This window comes from Salvia splendens, chromosome 11, assembly GCF_004379255.2.
Source record: "Salvia splendens isolate huo1 chromosome 11, SspV2, whole genome shotgun sequence".
NCBI lineage: Eukaryota > Viridiplantae > Streptophyta > Magnoliopsida > Lamiales > Lamiaceae > Salvia > Salvia splendens.
In genome coordinates this window covers 3327891-3348421 of record NC_056042.1, presented here as the reverse complement: position 1 = coordinate 3348421, position 20531 = coordinate 3327891, and the positions used below count along the sequence as shown (strand labels likewise).

At 44.3% G+C, this 20531-nt stretch overlaps 2 protein-coding genes across 2 annotated transcripts; one reads left to right on the top strand and one right to left on the bottom strand.

Moving 5' to 3' along the window:
* Nucleotides 1-12798: 12798 nt before the first annotated feature.
* Nucleotides 12799-16211, bottom strand: LOC121755170 (phosphoglycerate kinase, chloroplastic). Its single transcript, XM_042150458.1, has 6 exons — nucleotides 15643-16211; nucleotides 14346-14423; nucleotides 13955-14215; nucleotides 13544-13861; nucleotides 13308-13466; nucleotides 12799-13173 (listed from the first exon to the last, which is right to left on the bottom strand). The coding sequence occupies exons 1-6, from the start codon at nucleotides 16033-16035 to the stop codon at nucleotides 12964-12966; spliced, it is 1419 nt and encodes a 472-aa protein (XP_042006392.1). The 5' UTR covers nucleotides 16036-16211; the 3' UTR covers nucleotides 12799-12963.
* Nucleotides 16212-16862: 651 nt separating this feature from the next.
* On the top strand, nucleotides 16863-20522 carry LOC121755171. The gene is made up of 7 exons (XM_042150459.1): nucleotides 16863-17357; nucleotides 17605-17664; nucleotides 17842-18090; nucleotides 18285-18361; nucleotides 18939-19015; nucleotides 19194-19326; nucleotides 19932-20522. The coding sequence occupies exons 1-7, from the start codon at nucleotides 16955-16957 to the stop codon at nucleotides 20082-20084; spliced, it is 1152 nt and encodes a 383-aa protein (XP_042006393.1). The 5' UTR covers nucleotides 16863-16954; the 3' UTR covers nucleotides 20085-20522.
* Nucleotides 20523-20531: the final 9 nt, after the last annotated feature.

Sequence of the window (20531 nt, the reverse complement as noted above, 5' to 3'; positions counted from 1 at the left end):
ATATGACGCCAGCCGACCAGGTGCGCATTTTTCCATTTTGTTAAATAAATTGAATACTCATTTCTAATTATTACTCCATCTTCCCACATAATTTGACTCAGTTTTTCATTTTGGATCGTCCCACATAATTTGACCAATTTCACTTTTACCATTTTTGTAAGGGACCCCATATTCCACTAACTCATTCCTACTCACATTTAATTATAAAACTAATATATAAAAGTAGGACCCACATTCCACTAACTTTTTCAACTCACTTTTCATTACATTTCTTAAAACATGTATCTGGTCAAAGTGTCCCAAATTACGTGGGAAGGAGGGAGTACTGACGGGGTACGAACTAAACCCTAATGGCAAGCCCAATAACAGTGACGGCCCATCTGATGGGGTACGAACTAAACCCTAATGGCAAGCCCAATAACAGTGACGGCCCATCAGCCCAGAGCCCAAGAAAGAGTATCTGTTCGGCACCAAAGAGTTCGGCACGACCAAAGAGTTCGGACTCAGCCTACAGCTCGGTAAAAGCCGACCAGTCAAGCTCTCCTCTCAGATCGGCAAGAGCTGATCGGTAAAGTCCAGCAGTTCGGTCTCAGCATTCGACCGAACTAGGAGTTAGTGGACTCATGAAAGGCCTCCACGACCTCCACTATACCCACGATCTATTTAGTGGTACGAAGCAGTTATTGAGCAGTTATTGCTCACCCACGATCTTGTTAGTGGGGCTGCAAACCACGATCCTAGTTCAATGTATAAATAGGACTTAGATCAGAAAGACAGGGTTAAGCTCTCTAGAGATAAAATAGCATATAGCAAGTCTGTGTTGTAAGCTGTAATCCCAGATCAAGCAATACAATCTTGCCCTCCCTTCTTCCCGTGGACGTAGATTTACTTCAGTAAATCGAACCACGTAAATTCTCTGTGTCGTAGTCTTTATTCTCTACCAGCATTTACTAACATCAGAAATTCGCGGATCCATCACTGGCACCGTCTGTGGGAAACAGAGAACAAAATTTGTGATAAAGCGAATTTTTGATCCATTTTTTCCACCCAAAAAATGCATACCAGATCGCAGAGTACCCGTATTCCTGCCCGTGAGAACCAGGAGGAAGCCAATCCATCCCACAGGTCTGGAAAACAGCCTAGGGATAAATCCACCACCAGTTCTCATGGCGAAGGAACAAGCCGCTCCAAAAATCGTCCCACTGAGTCTTCCCAGCAGCCCGATTTGAATGAGGCTGTCAAGCAGTTTTTGGAGGCGAAGCAGGAGGAATTCTTAACCTTCCTGCGAAAAAGCCAAAAGCAGCCGGAGACGAAAACGGCGGATTCTCCTTCTCCCTCCGCACAAGAAAGTCACTACCGCAGTAGTGTCGCATCTCCCAGGAGAAAGAATCCCCGTCCCCCACATGTTCCAGTTCCTCCTCGGTACCGGAATCACAGGAGAACTCAATCTCCTACATACCGACGAGATATCGGATTCGCCGTGTACGGAGCACTGAAGACTCCGTTCTCGGACGACATCACCCGAACTCCCCTACCACAGAACTACCGAACTCCGTCGATGACTTACGACGGGCTCGTGGACCCTCACGATTTCTTGGGGCGCTATCAATATAACATGGCGAACCAGGGTCTCAACGAGGTCCACATGTGCAAGCTGTTTCCCGAGCTGCTCATCGGGAACGCGAGAAGGTGGTTCGATAGCCTCCCCCAGGGCAGCATCAGATCTTACCGAGATCTAATGGATGCCTTCCACAGGAGGCTCTTTCAGAAAGCGGAAGCCCGAATCACTTCGGCTCAGCTGCTTTCCATTCGTCAAGGTCGCGACGAAAAAATCAGCGACTTTATGACAAGATTCCACAAGGAATGCCTGCAAGTAGACGATCTCAACGATCTGCTTGTCATTTCGGCATTCCAAAATGGAATCCTGCCCGGAGCTCTCTACAGGAAGCTCGTTGAGTGCGGTCCGCAGACAGCTCAGGAAATGTGGGACATTGCGGACCAGTACTCCCGGGCCGATGAGGCAGACCGTCGCAAACGGTCGTTAGACAGCTCATCGACCCGAGGAGACAGAAGGAAGCCCGATCATAGCGATCAGGGGCATCCTCGCCGGACTCCATTTGAAAGAATTCAAAGGGCTCCGGTGCAAGACAGATTGGGACCTCGTCTCAATCCCGAGAAGCCGCCCGCTCAGTTCGTACCGCTGAACAAGCCGAGAGCGGAAATTTTCGAACTGCACTCTGACCTATTCGAAAAGCCAAAGCGGATGACGAAATCAGCAGCGCGCCGACCACAGGATAGTTACTGCTCCTACCATCAAGACCACGGTCACGATACTGAGGAGTGCAGAAACTTGGCTGCAGGTATCGATGTTCTTGTGAAGGCAGGGACATTGAAAAAATACCGAAGCAAGCAGCCAAAGAAGAATAGAAAGCAGAGTGGTGCGAACTGCGCTCCTCAGGATCCGAAAAGGCAGCCGGATCCCGAAGACGATGACGAGCCGCAATATGATGGAGTAATCCAGACTATTGACGCGCTCCCTGCCGGGAAGACCAAGTCGTCCCTAAAGTCAGAACGCAGAGGCTCCAATCGAGAGGAGCCAACGCATAAAAGGCTGAAGCAGGACGAAGTGATTACGTTCTCGGCTGCTGATCCCGTCCCGGCCATCTCTCCTCACCAAGACGCCATTGTCATCCAAGCCGGAGTGGCAAACAAACTGATCCACAGGGTGTTTGTGGATACAGGAGCGTCGGTTAGCATTCTTTTTAAAGAGTGCTTCGACAAACTAGAAGTGGACCCAGCTCGGCTCAGTCCGGCTCCGCTTCCCCTGAAGAGCTTCACCCAGGAGGACACCCGCCCTGAAGGTATTATCAGCCTTCCGATCACGGTGGGGAAAGCGCCTACTAGCTCCAGTACGATGATTGAGTTTTTCGTGGTGAAAGCTCGGTCCCCGTACAACGTCATCCTGGGAAGAGACTGGCTCAACACAGTTCGGGCCGTTTGCTCCACCTATCACCTCACCATCAAGATCCCTACTAAAGGAGGGATAGCGGTCATCCGAGGTGACCAAAAGAGAGCAAAGGAATGTCTGCAAATTGCGCTTAGAAGTGCTGAGCAGTCAGATCGGCACCACCAAGCATAGCAATCACAGCAGCCGGAGTCTGAGGCGATGACCGAAGTCATACCGGAGCCGAACTCGATGACAGTTCAGCTGTACGAAGACGATCCATCCAGAACGGTTAAGATCGGCTTCGCGGGAACGCCCCTACTTCGGGAAAAAACCATCCAGCTCCTCAAGGAGTATAAAGACGTCTTTGCATGGTCTCCGTTGGACATGACCGGAGTACCCCCCGAGGTAATCACTCATCGGTTAAATATTGATCCTTCAGTCCGGCCGATAAAACAGAAGCAAAGACTCTTTGCGGCAGAACGAAGTCAAGTCATCCATGACGAAGTCCGTCAATTATTGAAGGCGGATGTGTTATTCGAAGTGAAGTATCCTTCGTGGGTGGCCAATCCTGTCATGATCAAGAAAAAGGAAGGAGGATGGCGGATGTGCATAGATTTCACCGATCTAAATAAGCACTGTCCCAAAGATTGCTATCCCCTTCCGAACATAGATAAAAAAGTAGAAGCTTTGATAGGCTTTGAAATTTTTTGTTTTCTTGATCTGTACAAAGGATACCATCAAGTTTTAATGGATGAGATTGACGCTTCAAAAACGGCCTTCATTACTGATTTCGGCATTTTCGCTTATAAAAAGATGCCATTCGGTTTAAAGAATGCCGGAGCCACTTATCAAAGGATGGTAGACAAGCTTTTTCGGCACCTGATTGGAAAGGAGGTCGAAGTGTATGTTGACGATATAGTCGTCAAAAGCAAAAGCACTTCGGAGTACGAGCACAACCTCAAGTCCACTCTCAACGTGCTCAAGAAAGCCAACCTCAAACTTAATCCCCAAAAGTGTACCTTTTTGGTAGATTCGGGAAAGTTTCTGGGTTGTTGGGTTTCAAAGGACGGACTCAAGGCAAACCCCTCAAAAGTTCAAGTCGTTCAGAACATGGCAATGCCGAAGTCCATACATGACGTGCAAAGGCTAACCGGATGTCTAGCCGCACTGAATCGATTCCTTTCCCAAGCAGCCGAAAAGCAACTGCCGTTCTTCAAGGTGTTGAAAAAGGCACCAAAGTTCGAGTGGGGAGCCGAGCAGAAAAAGGCCTTTGACGAGCTCAAAAGTTATCTAGCCGAGCTTCCTATTCTCTCTGCTCCAACCGAAGCCGAAGTAATATTCTTATACTTAGCGGCATCGGATCAAACCATCAGCGCGGTGCTTGTACGAGAAGAAGGCCTAAAGCAGCTTCCCATCTATTTTACAAGCCGAGCATTAAGAGGTCCAGAAACCAGGTATCAACCTCTGGAAAAGATTGCTCTGGCATTAGTAAATGCAGCAAGGAGACTGCGGCCATACTTCTATGCTCACAAGGTATGCGTCTTAACCGATCTGCCTCTTCGGCAAGTTTTGACCAAGCCAGAAGCATCAGGCAGAATCGCCAAGTGGGCCATAGAGCTGGGAGAGCACACAATTGAATATCTACCTCGGAAAGCCATCAAGGGACAAGCCTTGGCAGATTTTCTTGCAGAAGCAAAGTTCGATCAAGCAATTCCTGTTATTGCCGAACATAAGAATTCTGCCAATGCCGAACTAGCACAGCCCTTGGAATCCGAAGTAGAGCCGCCGGACTGCTGGAGCGGATTCGTAGATGGAGCTTCAAACAAGATGGGAAGTGGAGCTGGTATTTTACTTGTCGCTCCCGACGGACACGAGGTAACCTACTCACTTCGGTTCCTATTCCCCACTACTAATAATGAAGCCGAGTACGAAGCCCTCCTGGCCGGACTCCAGTTAGCGCAAAGTCTGCTCGTCAAATCTCTCAAAGTCCATTGTGATTCACAAGTCATAGTAAATCACATGTTGGGTACAAGTGAAGCTCGTGACGAGAGAATGAAGAAGTATTTGGACAAAGCGCGAAGCATCAGCCGAAATTTCTCCTATTTTCGGATAATCCGCATTCCCAGAGCGGAAAATAGCCGAGCAGATACCTTAAGTAAGTTGGCCTCAGATCCGAGCTCAAAGGCGGAAGAATTAATGCATCGAAGCATTGATGAAGCCGAGGTACATTCAGTATCCAGCTCGCCGAACTGGATGACGCCGATCTTGCAGTATCTGGATCAAGGACAATTGCCCGAGGATAAGAGAGAAGCTCGGAAGATCACGTGCCGAGCACTTCGGTACGAACTTCATGAATGAGTCCTCTTTAGAAAGTCTTACCTCCAGCCGTTATTGCGGTGCGTAGGACCAGAAGAGACGGACTACATACTCAGAGAAGTTCATGAAGGATCGTGCGGTAGCCACATCGGAGCCAGAGCTTTAGCTAAAAAAGTTCTGAGATGGGGATATTATTGGCCAACCATGGTACAAGAGGCAGTGCAGCTCGTCAAGAAGTGTACGAAGTGCCAAATTCATGCAAATGTCCCAAGGATGCCGCAGACCGATCTACACACTATGCAAAGCCCTTGGCCTTTCATGCAATGGGGCATAGACATAGTGGGACCACTTCCTCAAGCTCCTCGGCAAATGAAATTCCTTATCGTTGCCGTGGACTACTTCACGAAGTGGGTGGAGGCTGAACCATTAGCTACGATAACGAGCTCAAAGGCATTGGACTTCGTCTGGAAGAACATAGTGTGCCGATTTGGCATACCCCACATCCTCATCTCGGATAATGGGACTCAGTTCACCGACAAGACGTTCAAGAATTGGTGCCAAGAGCTGAACATTCAACAGCGGTTCACTTCGGTCTCCCATCCCCAAGCAAACGGACAAACGGAAGTAACGAACCGGATTCTGGTGAAAGGGTTAAAAGCTCGGTTAGAACAAGCCAAAGGACAATGGGTAGAAAATCTCCCTCAAGTCCTATGGTCCTACCGAACTACACCCAAAACCTCCAACGGTGAAACTCCGTATAGTCTGGTGTACGGCACTGAAGCCGTAATTCCGGTGGAGATCGGCGTACCCAGTCCCCGAACTCTAAATTTCTCCTCAGAAATGAATGACGACGGACTGAGAGCAGAACTAGATCTCGCCGAAGAAAGAAGAGAATTGGCGTGCATAAAAGCAGCCAAGTATAAGGAGCAAGTAGCCCGGTATTATAACCAAAGGGTGAAAAAGCTTCAATTTCAAGTGGGAGATCTCGTCTTGAGAAACAACGAAGTAAGCCGAGCAGAAAAGCTGGGCAAACTCGAACCCACATGGGAGGGTCCATATCGGGTGTCAGAAGTCCTCGGCAAAGGGTCTTATAAATTGACTCACATGTCAGGAGAACAAGTACCCCGAACATGGCACGTCTCCAACCTCAAGAAGTTCCACTTGTAAGAGACAAAGTCCGGTCAGTCTGTCTTGTGTCTAGTTCGGTCATAGGGGTACATGTTTTTATTTGTTTGTTTTTACTTGTACCTTTTACTTGTCGTTTTATAAAAAGTTTAAAGTTTTTTCTTTCATCTTTTTCATTTTTTCTCTATGTGTTTTGTCTCTATGTGCTTGTCGTCTCTTACAAATGGTACCAAGGTATATCGTTCTTTAAAGACTGATCCCCTTTTTAGATCGATTATTAAAGACTATTGTGAGTCCAAGCTTCTAAGGAGGATATAAGACCACAATTCAGCTTAACAAGCAGTCCGTCTGAAACGAACTGCAATAAGCCAACGATTGTGAGTCCAAGCTTCCAAGGAGGATACAAGACCGCAATTCAGCTTAACAAGCACTTCGTCTGAAACGAACTGCAATAAGCCAACGATTGTGAGTCCAAGCTTCTCAGGAAGATACAAGACCACAATTCGGCTTAAGAAATAAGCACTTCGTCTGAAACGAACTGCAATAAGGGAAAGTCCGATCCACGCGATAAACCTCGCCGAATTAGGACGACCAAGTTCGGTCAAAGAAGTTTACCTCATAAGACCGGGGACGACCACGTCTAGTCAAAGAGGTTTACTGCATAAGACCACTTCGGTTAACTGGGAAAGTCCGATCCACGCGATAAAACTCGCCGAATTAGGACAAGGGAAAGTTCGATCCCGGCGACAAAAATCGCCAAATTAGAACACAAAGACGAGTCCGGTCAAAGATGTTTATTTCATCAGACCAAAGACGAGTCCGGTCAAAGATGTTTATTTCATCAGACCAAAGACGAGTCCGGTCAAAGATGTTTATTTCATCAGACCAAAGACGAGTCCGGTCAAAGATGTTTATTTCATCAGACCAAAGACGAGTCCGGTCAAAGATGTTTATTTCATCGGACCAAAGACGAGTCCGGTCAAAGATGTTTATTTCATCAGACCAAAGACGAGTCCGGTCAAAGATGTTTATTTCATCAGACTAAAGACGAGTCCGGTCAAAGATGTTTATTTCATCAGACCAAAGACGAGTCCGGTCAAAGATGTTTATTTCATCAGACCAAAGACGAGTCCGGTCAAAGAAGTTTACCTCATAAGACCGAGGACAAGTACGATGAAATTTTTTCGCTAAGCTGTAAATACAGTGTTAGAAGCGAAAACAAAATTTCATTTTTCAAATCTTGTTCGGCATACAACTCCGCTACCCTACAAAATGGCGTTACGCTATTACAAAGGACTATTCTACTGTCCAGGGTTACTGAAGTTAAGCCACCTATCTGCAAAATCCTCTGGAAGCCGAGTTCGGTTGTTCCGAGCAGATGAAGAATAAGCAGGTCGACGAGATGCTATCCTCGACCCAACGCCTCTTCCCCGAGCCCGAGAAGTCCTAACACCTCGGCGATGAAGAGTCTCTGCAATAAGCATCTGCTGATCTTGCTCGCTCATAGTCACAACTCCTCGGCGAATTTCAGTCCGTCCCTGTCTTGACGATTCCGGTTGCTCCTGAGCCCGTTCTCGTCTTGACGTTTCCGGCTGTTCCGGAGTTCGTTGTTGACTGGGAGTAGGATTTTGAACAAGGGAACCAGAGGTTTGATCTGGAGTGCGAGCATCTGTTGGCACGATATGCCGAAGGAATCTTTCTATGGAGGGGCGCCGAGAAAGAACAATGTTGTACCGAGAAGCCCAGCGCCGCAATGATTTCACAACTTGTTGGCAAGCCGAGCTCTCCAGCGCATTGTTCCTCCGGAGTACATGATATTCCTCCCACAGTTCGTCAACTCGACTCTGAACATCTGATATGGTCACTCCCCCCGCGCACACGGATGTAATCCTCGTACGCAGTCCTCTCAGCAATGGTCGTATTCAGCTCGGCCTCCAGATCCTTCTTATCGGACTCTAAGTCCTTATTATCGGCCTCCAGCTTCACTAAACGAGCCAGAAGCTCGTCATTCTTCGTCTGATCGGCTATAGCTCTTTTCTCAGCTTCGTCTAAAGCCGAAGAGTACAGCCGTTTCCAGTGAAGTATCTCCATCTCCTTGAGTACAAAGCAGCTATATTAGTTTGGCAGCTGTACCGAGCAGATAGTAAAATACAACAGGAATAAAGGCGAGTACGAAAAGCTATACGAAGACAAGTGTAGAGAATTTTTCATTCACAAGGAAAATTTTTACACTAGGAGGGCTTCAAGGCCATTTTACAAGGAAGAAACTAGACTAAGAGAAGGGAGACGAAATCATACTCCACCAGCTTCGTCTCCGGCTCCTTGGTCTGGTTCAGCTTCTTTCTCCTGAGCTACCTCAGCCTCGGCCTCGCCTCCTGCCGGCCTCGCCTCCGCCTCCTGATCGGCTTCCTTCTCCGGATGCCCGGCCCGCTCGACTTCGGCCTCCAGCTCCAGCGGCTCGGCCTCACCCTCTCCGTTGTAAGTCGAAGCGGGTGAAACGGGTCCCACGGAGGCAAAGATAGCCTCCAGGTTCTCGTCCCGATCAGCTCGACAACTCCGGACTCGGTCTGCAGAAAGCAGGACCGAGGATGAAGCGAGCTCCTCAAGGAGCGGCAGATTCTGAAGCCGAGCTGCTATCTCTCGGCTGTACAGAGGCAGCACGACGTCGGCCCCCTGCTCGCCCTTATCGGTAATTAGCCTTACCAGACTACCGACAAAGGCCGAGAACTGGCTGCTCAAAAAGAGTTTCTCCGTGTAAACACGGAGAGCCTCCCCCTGGGCAGCCACGGCGGCAGCATCCCTCCGTTTCGTCTGCTCTCGCTGGATGACGAGCTGGTTTTTGGCAAACTGAGCTTCATCCTGGGCCGAAATCCTAGCAGCTCTGGCTTTCTCAAAGTTAGCCTCAGCCTGTTCGGCCCGATGACAAGCAGCCGCCAACTTCCTCTGCATCTCAGCATAGTCATTGGACGCTTTGGAGAGTTCGACGGCGACGAGCTTGGAGAGCATATCGTTCCTCTGAAAATGGATAAAGAAAAAAGTCAACAAAGGGGCCACAAAAAATACAGGAAAAAAGCAAGGCCAGAAAATCAAGAAGAGAATTCACCTCGGCGAAGTCCGTGGGCCATAAAAACGGCTCACAGATATGTTCCGAAGGAGGCGCCAAGACCACATCTTTCTCTGGCGCTCTCGGGGGCTTCTGGGCCTTCCCCTTCCCCTTTGCCGAAGACTCCGGCTTCTTCGGATCCGAAGAGGTTTTTTGCCTTTTCGGAGTCCTCTCGGCATCAGACGCCGAGCTGGTGGTTTTCGGCCTCTCCGGCTCCTTGGACTCCGAAGATTTGCGGCTAGCCTTATTCAGCATGTACACTGCCAAAAAGCAAGAAAGCAAAGTCAGATTTTCTTCGTTAAAGCAGTAGAGCATAAAGATAAAGAGAAATCTTCACCCTCGGCCTCTTCGTCCGAAGACGAGATGTCGAACACGACGTCGCCCTTGACGAGCTCAGACTCCGTGTATTGTTTCCTAACTATGGGAATCTTGTTGAGCTCGCCATCGAGCTCGTCCAACGGTTCAGGCCGAGGATGACGGATAACGGACTCCGGCCCTCTCCAGGGAAAACTAGGAGCCGCGGTCCTATCATAGTAGAAGAAGCGATTTTGCCACTTCGGCCACTTCGTTTTACAAAAGGCCCTAAAGGGCTGTAAAGGGATCAAGTAAAACCAAGACCCCTTCCTCTTAAATTGAAAGAATTTAAGGATCGCCTTCAAAGACAAATCCCTTCCTAACCTACGGAGTTCGGCAGCGAAGGCCGACAAGTGCCTCCAAGAGTTCGGAGTCACTTGGCCTAAAGGAAGCTGAAAAAAATCTAGTAAATCTATAAAGGCAGAAGGGAGGGGAAAACGAAGCCCGCATTCTAAGCAGGCCTCGTACACGGTGGCGTACCCCTCCGGCGGGGAGTCAGCCCTATGATCACCGTCAGGTACCACCGCCTTCCCCCCAGGAAAAAAGTATTTTTCGGGTAGGGATATCACAGTATCCTTACTCAAAATACTATGGAAATACTCTACGGTCTTCTCCTCGGACTCTTTCCGGCCAGAAGACCCCTTATCCCCTTTCCTACCGCTACCCGACTCCGAAGAAGAAGAAGACATTTTTTCTTACTTTTTGAAGGTGAAGAAAGTCTGAAGAAGCTCTTGAAAGCGGAAGAAAATTTCTCGAGAAAGAGAGAGTATAGAAGACGCAACAGCAAAGGTGTTCAAATGAGGAAGAAAGAGCATATTTATCAGATTCGGGAAAGATTTCGAGATCGTTGCGCCGTTTCGAATCCCACCTTTTCAGGATTCAACGGCCGGATTTTACTGTCGCATTTAATGCAGGCACGCGCAAGGCACGTCCCCTGACGTCAGCCTCCCCCTTACCATTATCCAGAATGCCGAAGTGACTCACCTCGCCGAAGTGATTCACTTCGCTTTTCGGGGGGGGTAGTGACGGGGTACGAACTAAACCCTAATGGCAAGCCCAATAACAGTGACGGCCCATCTGATGGGGTACGAACTAAACCCTAATGGCAAGCCCAATAACAGTGACGGCCCATCAGCCCAGAGCCCAAGAAAGAGTATCTGTTCGGCACCAAAGAGTTCGGCACGACCAAAGAGTTCGGACTCAGCCTACAGCTCGGTAAAAGCCGACCAGTCAAGCTCTCCTCTCAGATCGGCAAGAGCTGATCGGTAAAGTCCAGCAGTTCGGTCTCAGCATTCGACCGAACTAGGAGTTAGTGGACTCATGAAAGGCCTCCACGACCTCCACTATACCCACGATCTATTTAGTGGTACGAAGCAGTTATTGAGCATTTATTGCTCACCCACGATCTTGTTAGTGGGGCTGCAAACCACGATCCTAGTTCAATGTATAAATAGGACTTAGATCAGAAAGACAGGGTTAAGCTCTCTAGAGATAAAATAGCATATAGCAAGTCTGTGTTGTAAGCTGTAATCCCAGATCAAGCAATACAATCTTGCCCTCCCTTCTTCCCGTGGACGTAGATTTACTTCAGTAAATCGAACCACGTAAATTCTCTGTGTCGTAGTCTTTATTCTCTACCAGCATTTACTAACATCAGAAATTCGCGGATCCATCAAGTACTATTTATACATCGCATTTAGAATCGTAAATTTTCTGTTGGCGCAGCGTTTTTGGTTCTTTACCAGTTGGCTTGTACTTGGAAATAGGAATCCACGAGCATATTCTCTCTCTCTTTTCCCTCTAATTCTTGACTTGTAGCATAATTTATTTTCATTTAATGAGATATTATACTTGTGTTTTTATGGGATCTTGACTTGCTATTTATTAATATGAATTTAGTATATAGTTTTTTTGGCTTGGTGAACACGGTATCTAATGAAAATCAATTAATCTTAATTACAATAAAATTGTGGGCAAAAATAGTTAACCTAGTTTCCTATTTGCACTTTCGGCAAAATAAAGATAAATAAGCTTACAATAAATAACAGGAACAATTTACATAAATATTACCAGCTATAGTACCTTGTCTACTATCAATTAAAATCAACACATATATGATGTATACACATTTTTATTGAATTGAGTGTCATTCATATAACATAAGTTAAAGATTCTTGCACATTATTATAACATGTACTATAAAATCGTTAAAATTAGTTTCTTGCCAACAAAGCGTGAATCGTGACTTCCGACGTCATCTCGCAACTAATTATTCGGAATCTAACATAGGCAATCTCAGTTATATACGAGTAAATTGTAATTTATTATTTTATATTTTTAGTCAAATCATGTATTTTATTTAAGTCATCTTTTATTTGGATTTTATCCGATTTTTTATTGGTTCCATTATTGTACAAATTATGGCCTATTAGGAAGTATATGTAATATTCACTCCGTCTTATAACAATATGAGCATAGGATATGACACAAGAATTAAGACAAAATTGGTAAGGTGAATAAGAGGTCTTATAACAATATGAGCATAGGATATGACACAAGAATTAAGACAAAATTGGTAAGGTGAATAAGAGAAGGGGAAGTTTAGGTAAAGTAGTGTTAGTGGATAGTGATATCATCCTATTATATTAGTGTTTTAATGGTGGTACAAGTTATAAATAACTTTATAAGGATAATAAATTGGAATATTTTTCTATAAATGAAAATGTCCATATTTTATGGAACGGATGAAAATGAAGTGTGCACATATTTTTATGCGACGGAGCGAATACTATTAAATTCGTGATATGGTAGTTTGTATCCAAATTTTGGGGGAAATTAGGGTAAAAGAAAGATCCAAATTTTTGAAGAGAAATATGAGATGTAGATAGAACACAAGAAAATGAAGAACTGGTGCAGTGTGAAAATGGAAAAAAAGAGTTTTACTGTATGAAGATGAAATATAAAGATGATGATTGAATTCATTGATTGCTTATTATGTGATCTGAACAATGGCAAGAAGAGATCTATAGCACCAACTCGCACTCTATTACACTTCTCGTTTACAAAGGAAGATAGGTTAGAAAGAATCTAGAAGAATGCTGGCAGCTGCTTCATGGCCTTAAACAGCAACCGGCGTGGCTTCATCAAGGGCAACCACGCCCGGGAGCGCCTTCCCTTCTAGAAGCTCCAAACTCGCACCACCACCCGTCGATATGTGGCTCATCACTCCCGCGACTCCCACCTTCTCCACAGCTGCAACGGAATCTCCACCACCGATAATCGTGGTCACTCCCTTCCCGCTCAGCTCCGCTAGCTTCTTTGCAACCGCCTGCAAAAGGACGAGAGATTACAAAAACTCGTTAAAGACATGTCAGGACCAGATTTCACTTTCTTGGACAGGTTTATGGGACTGATTCATCACTCAAGTAAATAAAAGAGCAATTTTATCAAGAATTTATTTACCTCTGTGCCAGCAGCAAACTTGTCGAACTCAAACACTCCCATCGGTCCGTTCCAAATAATAGTTTGTGTGGTGTCCAAGGCAGCATTGAACGTCTTGACAGAGTCGGGTCCAATATCCAATCCCATCCAGCCATCAGGGATTGCCGATGCTGGCACAATCTGCATCATATTATGTTTGAGAAACTTAACTGTCGAAACCATATTTGGGGGTCGAGAAGGGTTAAAAGAAGCCAGACCTTGCTGTTTGCATCTGGAGCAAACTTGTCGGCTATAACAACATCGGTTGGTAGCAAGAGAGACACTCCCTTGGCCTTTGCCTTGGCAAGAAGTGATGTGGCTAAGTCAAGCTTGTCTTCTTCTACCAGGGAAGACCCAACCGAGAGGCCTTGTGCTTTGTAGAATGTAAAGATCATTCCTCCGCCCAATAGCAATATATCACACTTCTCTAGAAGAGATTCGATCACTCCAATCTTGGAGGAGACCTTCGAGCCACCAACAATGGCTGCGAATGGTCTCTTCGGGTTTTTAACTGCTCCATCGAGATAGTCCAGCTCCTGAAGCAGCATATAGGCACAGACCATCAATTTCCAAAGATAAATCTACCACAGTGATGTATCGTCAGAGCAATAGAGTTAAGAAAGTGTAACCTTTTGTAAAAGGAAACCAGCAACTGAGGGTTTAAGGAACTTCGTCACTCCCTCAGTAGAGGCATGTGCTCTGTGGGCAGTACCGAATGCATCGTTGACAAAAAGATCAGCCAATGAGGCGAGCTTCTGTGCAAACTCAGGTTCATTTTTCTCTTCCTCTTTGTAGAACCTCACATTCTCGAGCAAAAGGACGCTACCATCAGGTAATCCGGAAACCAGTTTCTCGACCTCTGGACCAATGCAGTCATCGGCCTTCACAACCTGTTTAAGTATGAATTATCAGAAGAAAGCTAATCTTTATTTACTTCTGATAGCCCTTTGCAAAAGCAGAAAAACATGATCTCTCCAATTTTTTCATCTTCGCCTGAAATTTAATTTCTATAATTGTTACCTGAATACCGAGCAGTTCAGATAGCCTGGGAACAAGAGGTGCAAGACTGAATTTCGGAGTGACACCCTTTGGCCGACCCTGAAAAATATCAAGCATTGGAACAATAGGTGTGAGCCCACAGTGTCATTATGCAGGCAATTTTTTCAATCTGACATCTATGACCTTGTGAAGAATGACTGATACTGTCCTGATGAAACCGAAGGCACCAATGCAATAACAGAAATAGATACATCCAAATTAAAACTACTATTTTAAACAGAAAACTACACTGAAACAGAAATTTTGAATTCCAATTTCCAACAGCCAAATGCTAGCATCTAATTAGTAGTACTACATTTCTTTAATTCTCAATTACATGCAATCATGAGGTATGAACTTATTCACAAAGTTGGTATGAGTTTTCTAGTATTGGTTCATGAGGCATATGGCTGTATCAGAAACAAAACATAGTTTAAAAATCAGATCTTGTGCCTCAAACATCGCACGAACTATACATAAACCTAGCGAAAACAAGAATCCAAACTGAACCAAGCAAATCAAAGTCAAACAGTCAAGATTCATAAGAAAAATGAGGATCAAAACAATACCCCAAAGATGGAAACTGAAGAACAAAATTAGCATTCCACACAGTGGAGAGCTTTAATTTGGAGAAAGTGGACTCACCAAGTGGCTGGAGAGCCAAATGATAGCATCTAATTCGTCCATTTCTTTAATTCTCAGTTACAACTTACAAGCAATCATGAAGTATGAACTTATTCACAAACTCTTCTAGTATTGTATCATGAGGCCTATGGCTATATCAGAAACAAAACATAATTTAAAAATCAGATATTGAGCCTCAAACGTCATACGAACTATACATAAACTGAGCGAAAACAAGAATCCAAACTGAACCAATAAAATCAAAGTAAAACAGTCAAGATTCATATGAACAATGCAGATCAAAGCAATACCCCAATTATGGAAACTGAAGAACAAAACCAGCATTCCATAGAATCGAGAGCTTTAATTTGGAGAAAGGTGGACTCACCAAGTGGCTGGTGAGCCAAACAATAGCATCTAATGAGTCCATATATGAATTCACAAACTCTTCTATTATTGGATCATGAGGCCTATGGCTATAGTTTAAAAATCAGATCTTGAGCCCCAAACATCGCATGAATCATACATAAACTAAGCGGAAAAATAAGAATCCAAACTGAACCAAGCAAATCAAAGCCAAACAGTCAAGATTCATAGCAACAATGCAGATCAAAACAACACACAGAAACGAAATCAGACCCTTAATTGGACTCACCAAGTGACTGGAGAGAATGACTTTAGCCCCATTGTTAATCAGATGCTTAATCGTGGGAATAGCAGCCCTAATCCTAGTATCATCAGTGATGTTCTGATTGTCGTCGAGGGGCACATTGAGGTCGGCCCTGACAAACACCTTCTTCCCCTTCAGCTCGGCGGCGGAGAGGTCGCCGACGCTCTTCTTGGCCATGGTGGCGGCGCCCCTGACGGGCTTGGCGGCGGAGAAAGATCGCAGCTTGGTGGCGACGTGGTGGGCGAGGAGGGGGTCGGCGGCGGCGAATCCCAGGCGGCGGAGGGAGGTCTTGGCGAGGAAGCGGGTGGTGGGGGGGTTGAGAGAGGCGGAGGACTTGGGGATGGCGCAGAAGGCCGGAGAGGCGGCGGTGAAGGCCATTGCTGCTATCGGGGAGTGTTTTGTATGGTGGGATGGAAAGATGGAGAGTGAGAAAGTGGGGTGTGTATTTGAGGGAGATAGAAAGGGGGTTTTTTGTTTGTGGTAAGGGATTGAGATTTCTCTTATCGTTGAATAGAGGTTGAGGTTTCGATGATTTTCTGCTTCACTGTTCAGTGTCTTCTTCTCCCGTGGTTGCTTTTTTGCCTTCCAACTTTTTTCTTGATTTTTCCTTCGGCAGTAAAACGATTTTGCATTGCTTTTCTCAGTCAAAAAATTACTACTTCAATACGTTTCTATGCCAAAAGCAAAATGTGCAAAAGTAAATTAACGAAGAAAAATTAATAAAGGCATTATATTATTTGAAAAATAAAAACACATAGTAGATCTTGTAGACGATACTTTGGTTTAGTTAGAAATTGATAAAGTAAGAAATGAATGAAAAAAAAAGATAACACATGAGAGCAAAAAAGGATGAAAAATAAGAGAGAAGATAACTGTCACTTTATCCAAATTGGTAGAGTAAGAAATAAAAAATAAATAAAAAAAGATAAAACATGAGAGCAAAAAAGAGATGAAAAACAAGAGAGAAGATAAATTTTCATTTATCTCTTTACTTTATTCACTTTTTCTTTAACCTCTTTTCAAAAATTAGAATACTATAAATGATAATTTCAGTAAAATTTTAATTCGCACGAGACAATAGAGGTATAAAGTTATGGGGCTTACTTTGCAGGTTTAAAAGTTACTGTTGTAGTTGCATGATCATGTCAACATGACCCGGCTTCTAACCGAGGCCAAGTATAACAGAGTCCAGCTCCTAAATCGAGCCCATTAATCTTACCCACTCCAACACCAAACAAAGCCCAAACGCAGATCAATTCAGGAATCCATCTTCTCAACCAAACCACTCTACTCTCCAATGGCGAAATCATCACCGGTTTTTCTGCTCTCCCTCGAACCCGCACCGTTGCTATGCCGACCGTCTCCATTCATTTTCTCCACGCGATTCATGCGCAGTAGAATCCACGGACGCCGCGCCAGACTCAGAGCGGTCGGGGAGTGGCAGGACTACGAAGAAGCGGTGAAGAAGAAGGACCTCGCAGGAGCGCTTCGCTTCCTCAGGCTCAAAGACGAGCTTCCGACCTCTTCAATTGAGTCGACTCCTCAGCTGACTGAGGATTTACGCTTGTTTGAAATTGAGCGGGATTTTCAGGTGCTGAACACGTGCCTGAACGCCGATGATATGCGGCTTGTCGGCACCGCCTACGCTTTTCTAAAGGATCGAGGACTGTTGGCCAATTTCGGGAAGTATAGGAACATAGGTAATTCACACCTGTTAGTTTGATTTCGATGTTTTATTCTGTATAGGTGAATGTGGAGGAGAACGTGTGGAAGGATGGGAAAAAGGGGGAAGGAGATGAATAATTAAAACATTAAGGGATGGAATTAGTAGAAATACAAGGAACATGTTTAACACATTGCCTGTCATTTTGCAAATGGATAGAATATTCAAATACAATTTGAGGTTTAAGGTGTTATGAATAATGTTGTATTCATGCTCTGATGCAGTTTTAGGGGAATCAAGAGAAGTTACACCATCTGTGTTGAAGTCTTCTACTGGTTTAGAAGGTATACGATCATCTAAGTAAGTACTTTTTTTTATTAATACAGCAAAATATGTATAGCATATCTTGCTATATTTCTAGTGAACTTGCTATTTCAACTTGAAGCTATGAAAATATTATGGTTGCAATTTTTATTCATATATGATCAATAATTTCCCTTACATTTCTGTTGCTGTTCCAGTGTCAAAGCTCTCTCCCAAAAAGTGGGGAGTTTCCGGAAGCTCTAGTGTTGTTTTAATAGCTGTACTTGCTGGAACATCTATACTGATAAATCAAGGAATAGACATCCGGCCGAACCTAGTAGCAATTTTAGCGTTGTCTATACTGGATGCTATTCTTCTTGGTGGCGCATGCTTAGCTCAAATCTCTAGTTATTGGCCTCCATATAGGCGCCGTATCTTAGTTCACGAAGCTGGTCATCTTCTCGTGGGTAAGCCATCTCAGGAAAATATGTTTTCTCCTTGTGCAACAGCACAATAAATAAAATTATCACTATATTTATGTTTAATTATGCATGGCTACTTTTTTCCTACTACGCTATTCTGTCTGGATGAAAAAACCTTAGCCTGGCGTTTGGATTTACTTTGTCTGTTACAATAATGCTGTAGCTATGTGAACTTGCAGCATATCTAATGGGGTGTCCAATACGTGGTGTAATTTTAGATCCTATCAGAGCAATGCAAATGGGCATTCAAGGGCAGGTACTTTGATACTGCATAAGTACGTCATTATCCTCGGTCAAAAGTGATAGATCAGTTATTAGCATATCACTTAGCTGAGCTTAATCCTCCATAGCTTCTTGGTCTCTAACCATAATTTCCGAGTGGCCGTGCTTTAAAGGATTCAATAATTATTAGAATAAATGTTGATGATCAGTTTATTGTCGAGAAATTTGGAATTTAATTAAATATTTCCAAACAGAGTGACTAGGTGATGCAAACCCTATTCTGTGGTGTGTCTGTTGATTCACCGCTCATCTTCTGTACTGGATAATCTGGATTCTATTTCTTTGACCATCTTTCAGTATTGAATTTTAAAAACATATAGGGGCTGATGCCCTACTGTTTCTCCCAACTTGGTCATCCATGATGACAGAGCACTGTCCAGTTCCTAATTTATATCTCAGATCTCTCTATATATTCCTCACCACTGTTTTTACTTCCAATACTTTCTGTTGTTTTTATTCCTCCTCTTGACTTCAGACAACTACCAAAACCTTGTTTCTTTATGAAGCTTCTCCACGAACACATTTTATGCTTTCATTATGATCTCTTGCAGGCAGGAACACAGTTTTGGGATGAGAAACTTCAAAATGAGCTTTCTGAGGGTCGTCTCAGTGGGTCCGCCTTTGACAGGTTGGTGGTGTTAAAATTCAGTCAGAGGGACTCTTTATAGTATCCTCATAATGCTTTATGCATTTAATATAAGTTGGTTGGGAAAAATGTGTATGTCGTAATATGGATGTAAATTGTGATGTTGAAAGTGTCTTATGGGTTGTAAGTTTTTATCAAAATCTAAGTTCGTCATGTTTAGGTACTGCATGGTGCTTTTTGCTGGGATTGCAGCTGAAGCTCTCATATATGGAGAGGCTGAGGGTGGAGAAAATGACGAGAACCTCTTCAGGAGTATCTGTGGGCTTCTAGAACCCCCATTCACCATTGCACAGGTCTTCCTTTCCTCAAAAATGTCTGTTTATGTGTAGTCTGAGCTATTCACTTTGCTCGAGTATTGACAATTAAATTCTTCCGTCAAGTGATGAATGTTGGCACCAAGAATTCTTCTCTTAGGGTTTCATTGATCCTCATTAATCCATGCACATAGTACTAGCTTCAGTGACCAATAATCTCAGGTTTATATTTGATCTCATCGACAGGGCACTATCACCATCCTATATTCCTATGTAAGTAAGTAGAATTGGGGCTGCAGTTTTGGGCTGAGATAAAAATTTACTATATTTTAGTTATAGTTGGAGCTCAATATATCAGTATACCATCAACGTGGGAAGAGAGGATGGCCGAGTGCTGTGTCTGCAAATGTTATCGTCCACCAGCTTTGTCTGCAGACTCAGCTTAGTGATTTGCAAAAATGTGGAACTCTAAGATGAGCAATTAAAAATTGGCATAGGTTGTGAATGTCCACGCTACTATGAACCTGATACAAAATTAGCTATCTCAGTACTTCATTCAAACTAGATTCCTTGCCAATTTAAATGCAGTTACTAATAAGAATATTGGCTTTCATGATAATGTGTATCATCAATGTGGTTCACAGATGTCAAATCAAGCCCGTTGGTCCGTGCTGCAAGCGTACAATCTGCTCAAGTTGCATAAAGCTGCCCATAGAGCAGCTTTCATAGCTTTGGAAAGTGGAGGTGAACTGAGTCTAGTTATAAGGAGAATTGAAGAGGCTATGTCTTCCACATAGATGAAATCAATGCGAATCGTTTGATTATGAATAGAGTTAATGATATGCACAATTCTCTGGCTTGTGCTGTTTGCCTCTTGAAGTACACCAGATGGACGAAAATGCAGTAGAAGCACAATCTGTTTCGGCTCCATGAGTTCATAGACATGGCAGCATATGGTTCTGCTGTGGGTTCTTCAACAACTCTACTGCTCGGGAGGCTTCAAGAACTTTCATTTCGAAGCATTTCACTGCAGAAGATTGTTTCGGTGGGAATAGGAGAAATGCTGTAAATAAGGCAGAGTGATGAATACAGGGTAAAAGAGATCGGTTCAACAAACAGTAGTTTGCTTTGCCTCAATTTCTTGCAATCAGAGATGATAGATATTTTTTGTATGTTGGTCTTATTGTTCATACACTTTTTTGGTATTTGGAATCCGTTTCACACGTCTTGAATTACTATGATCC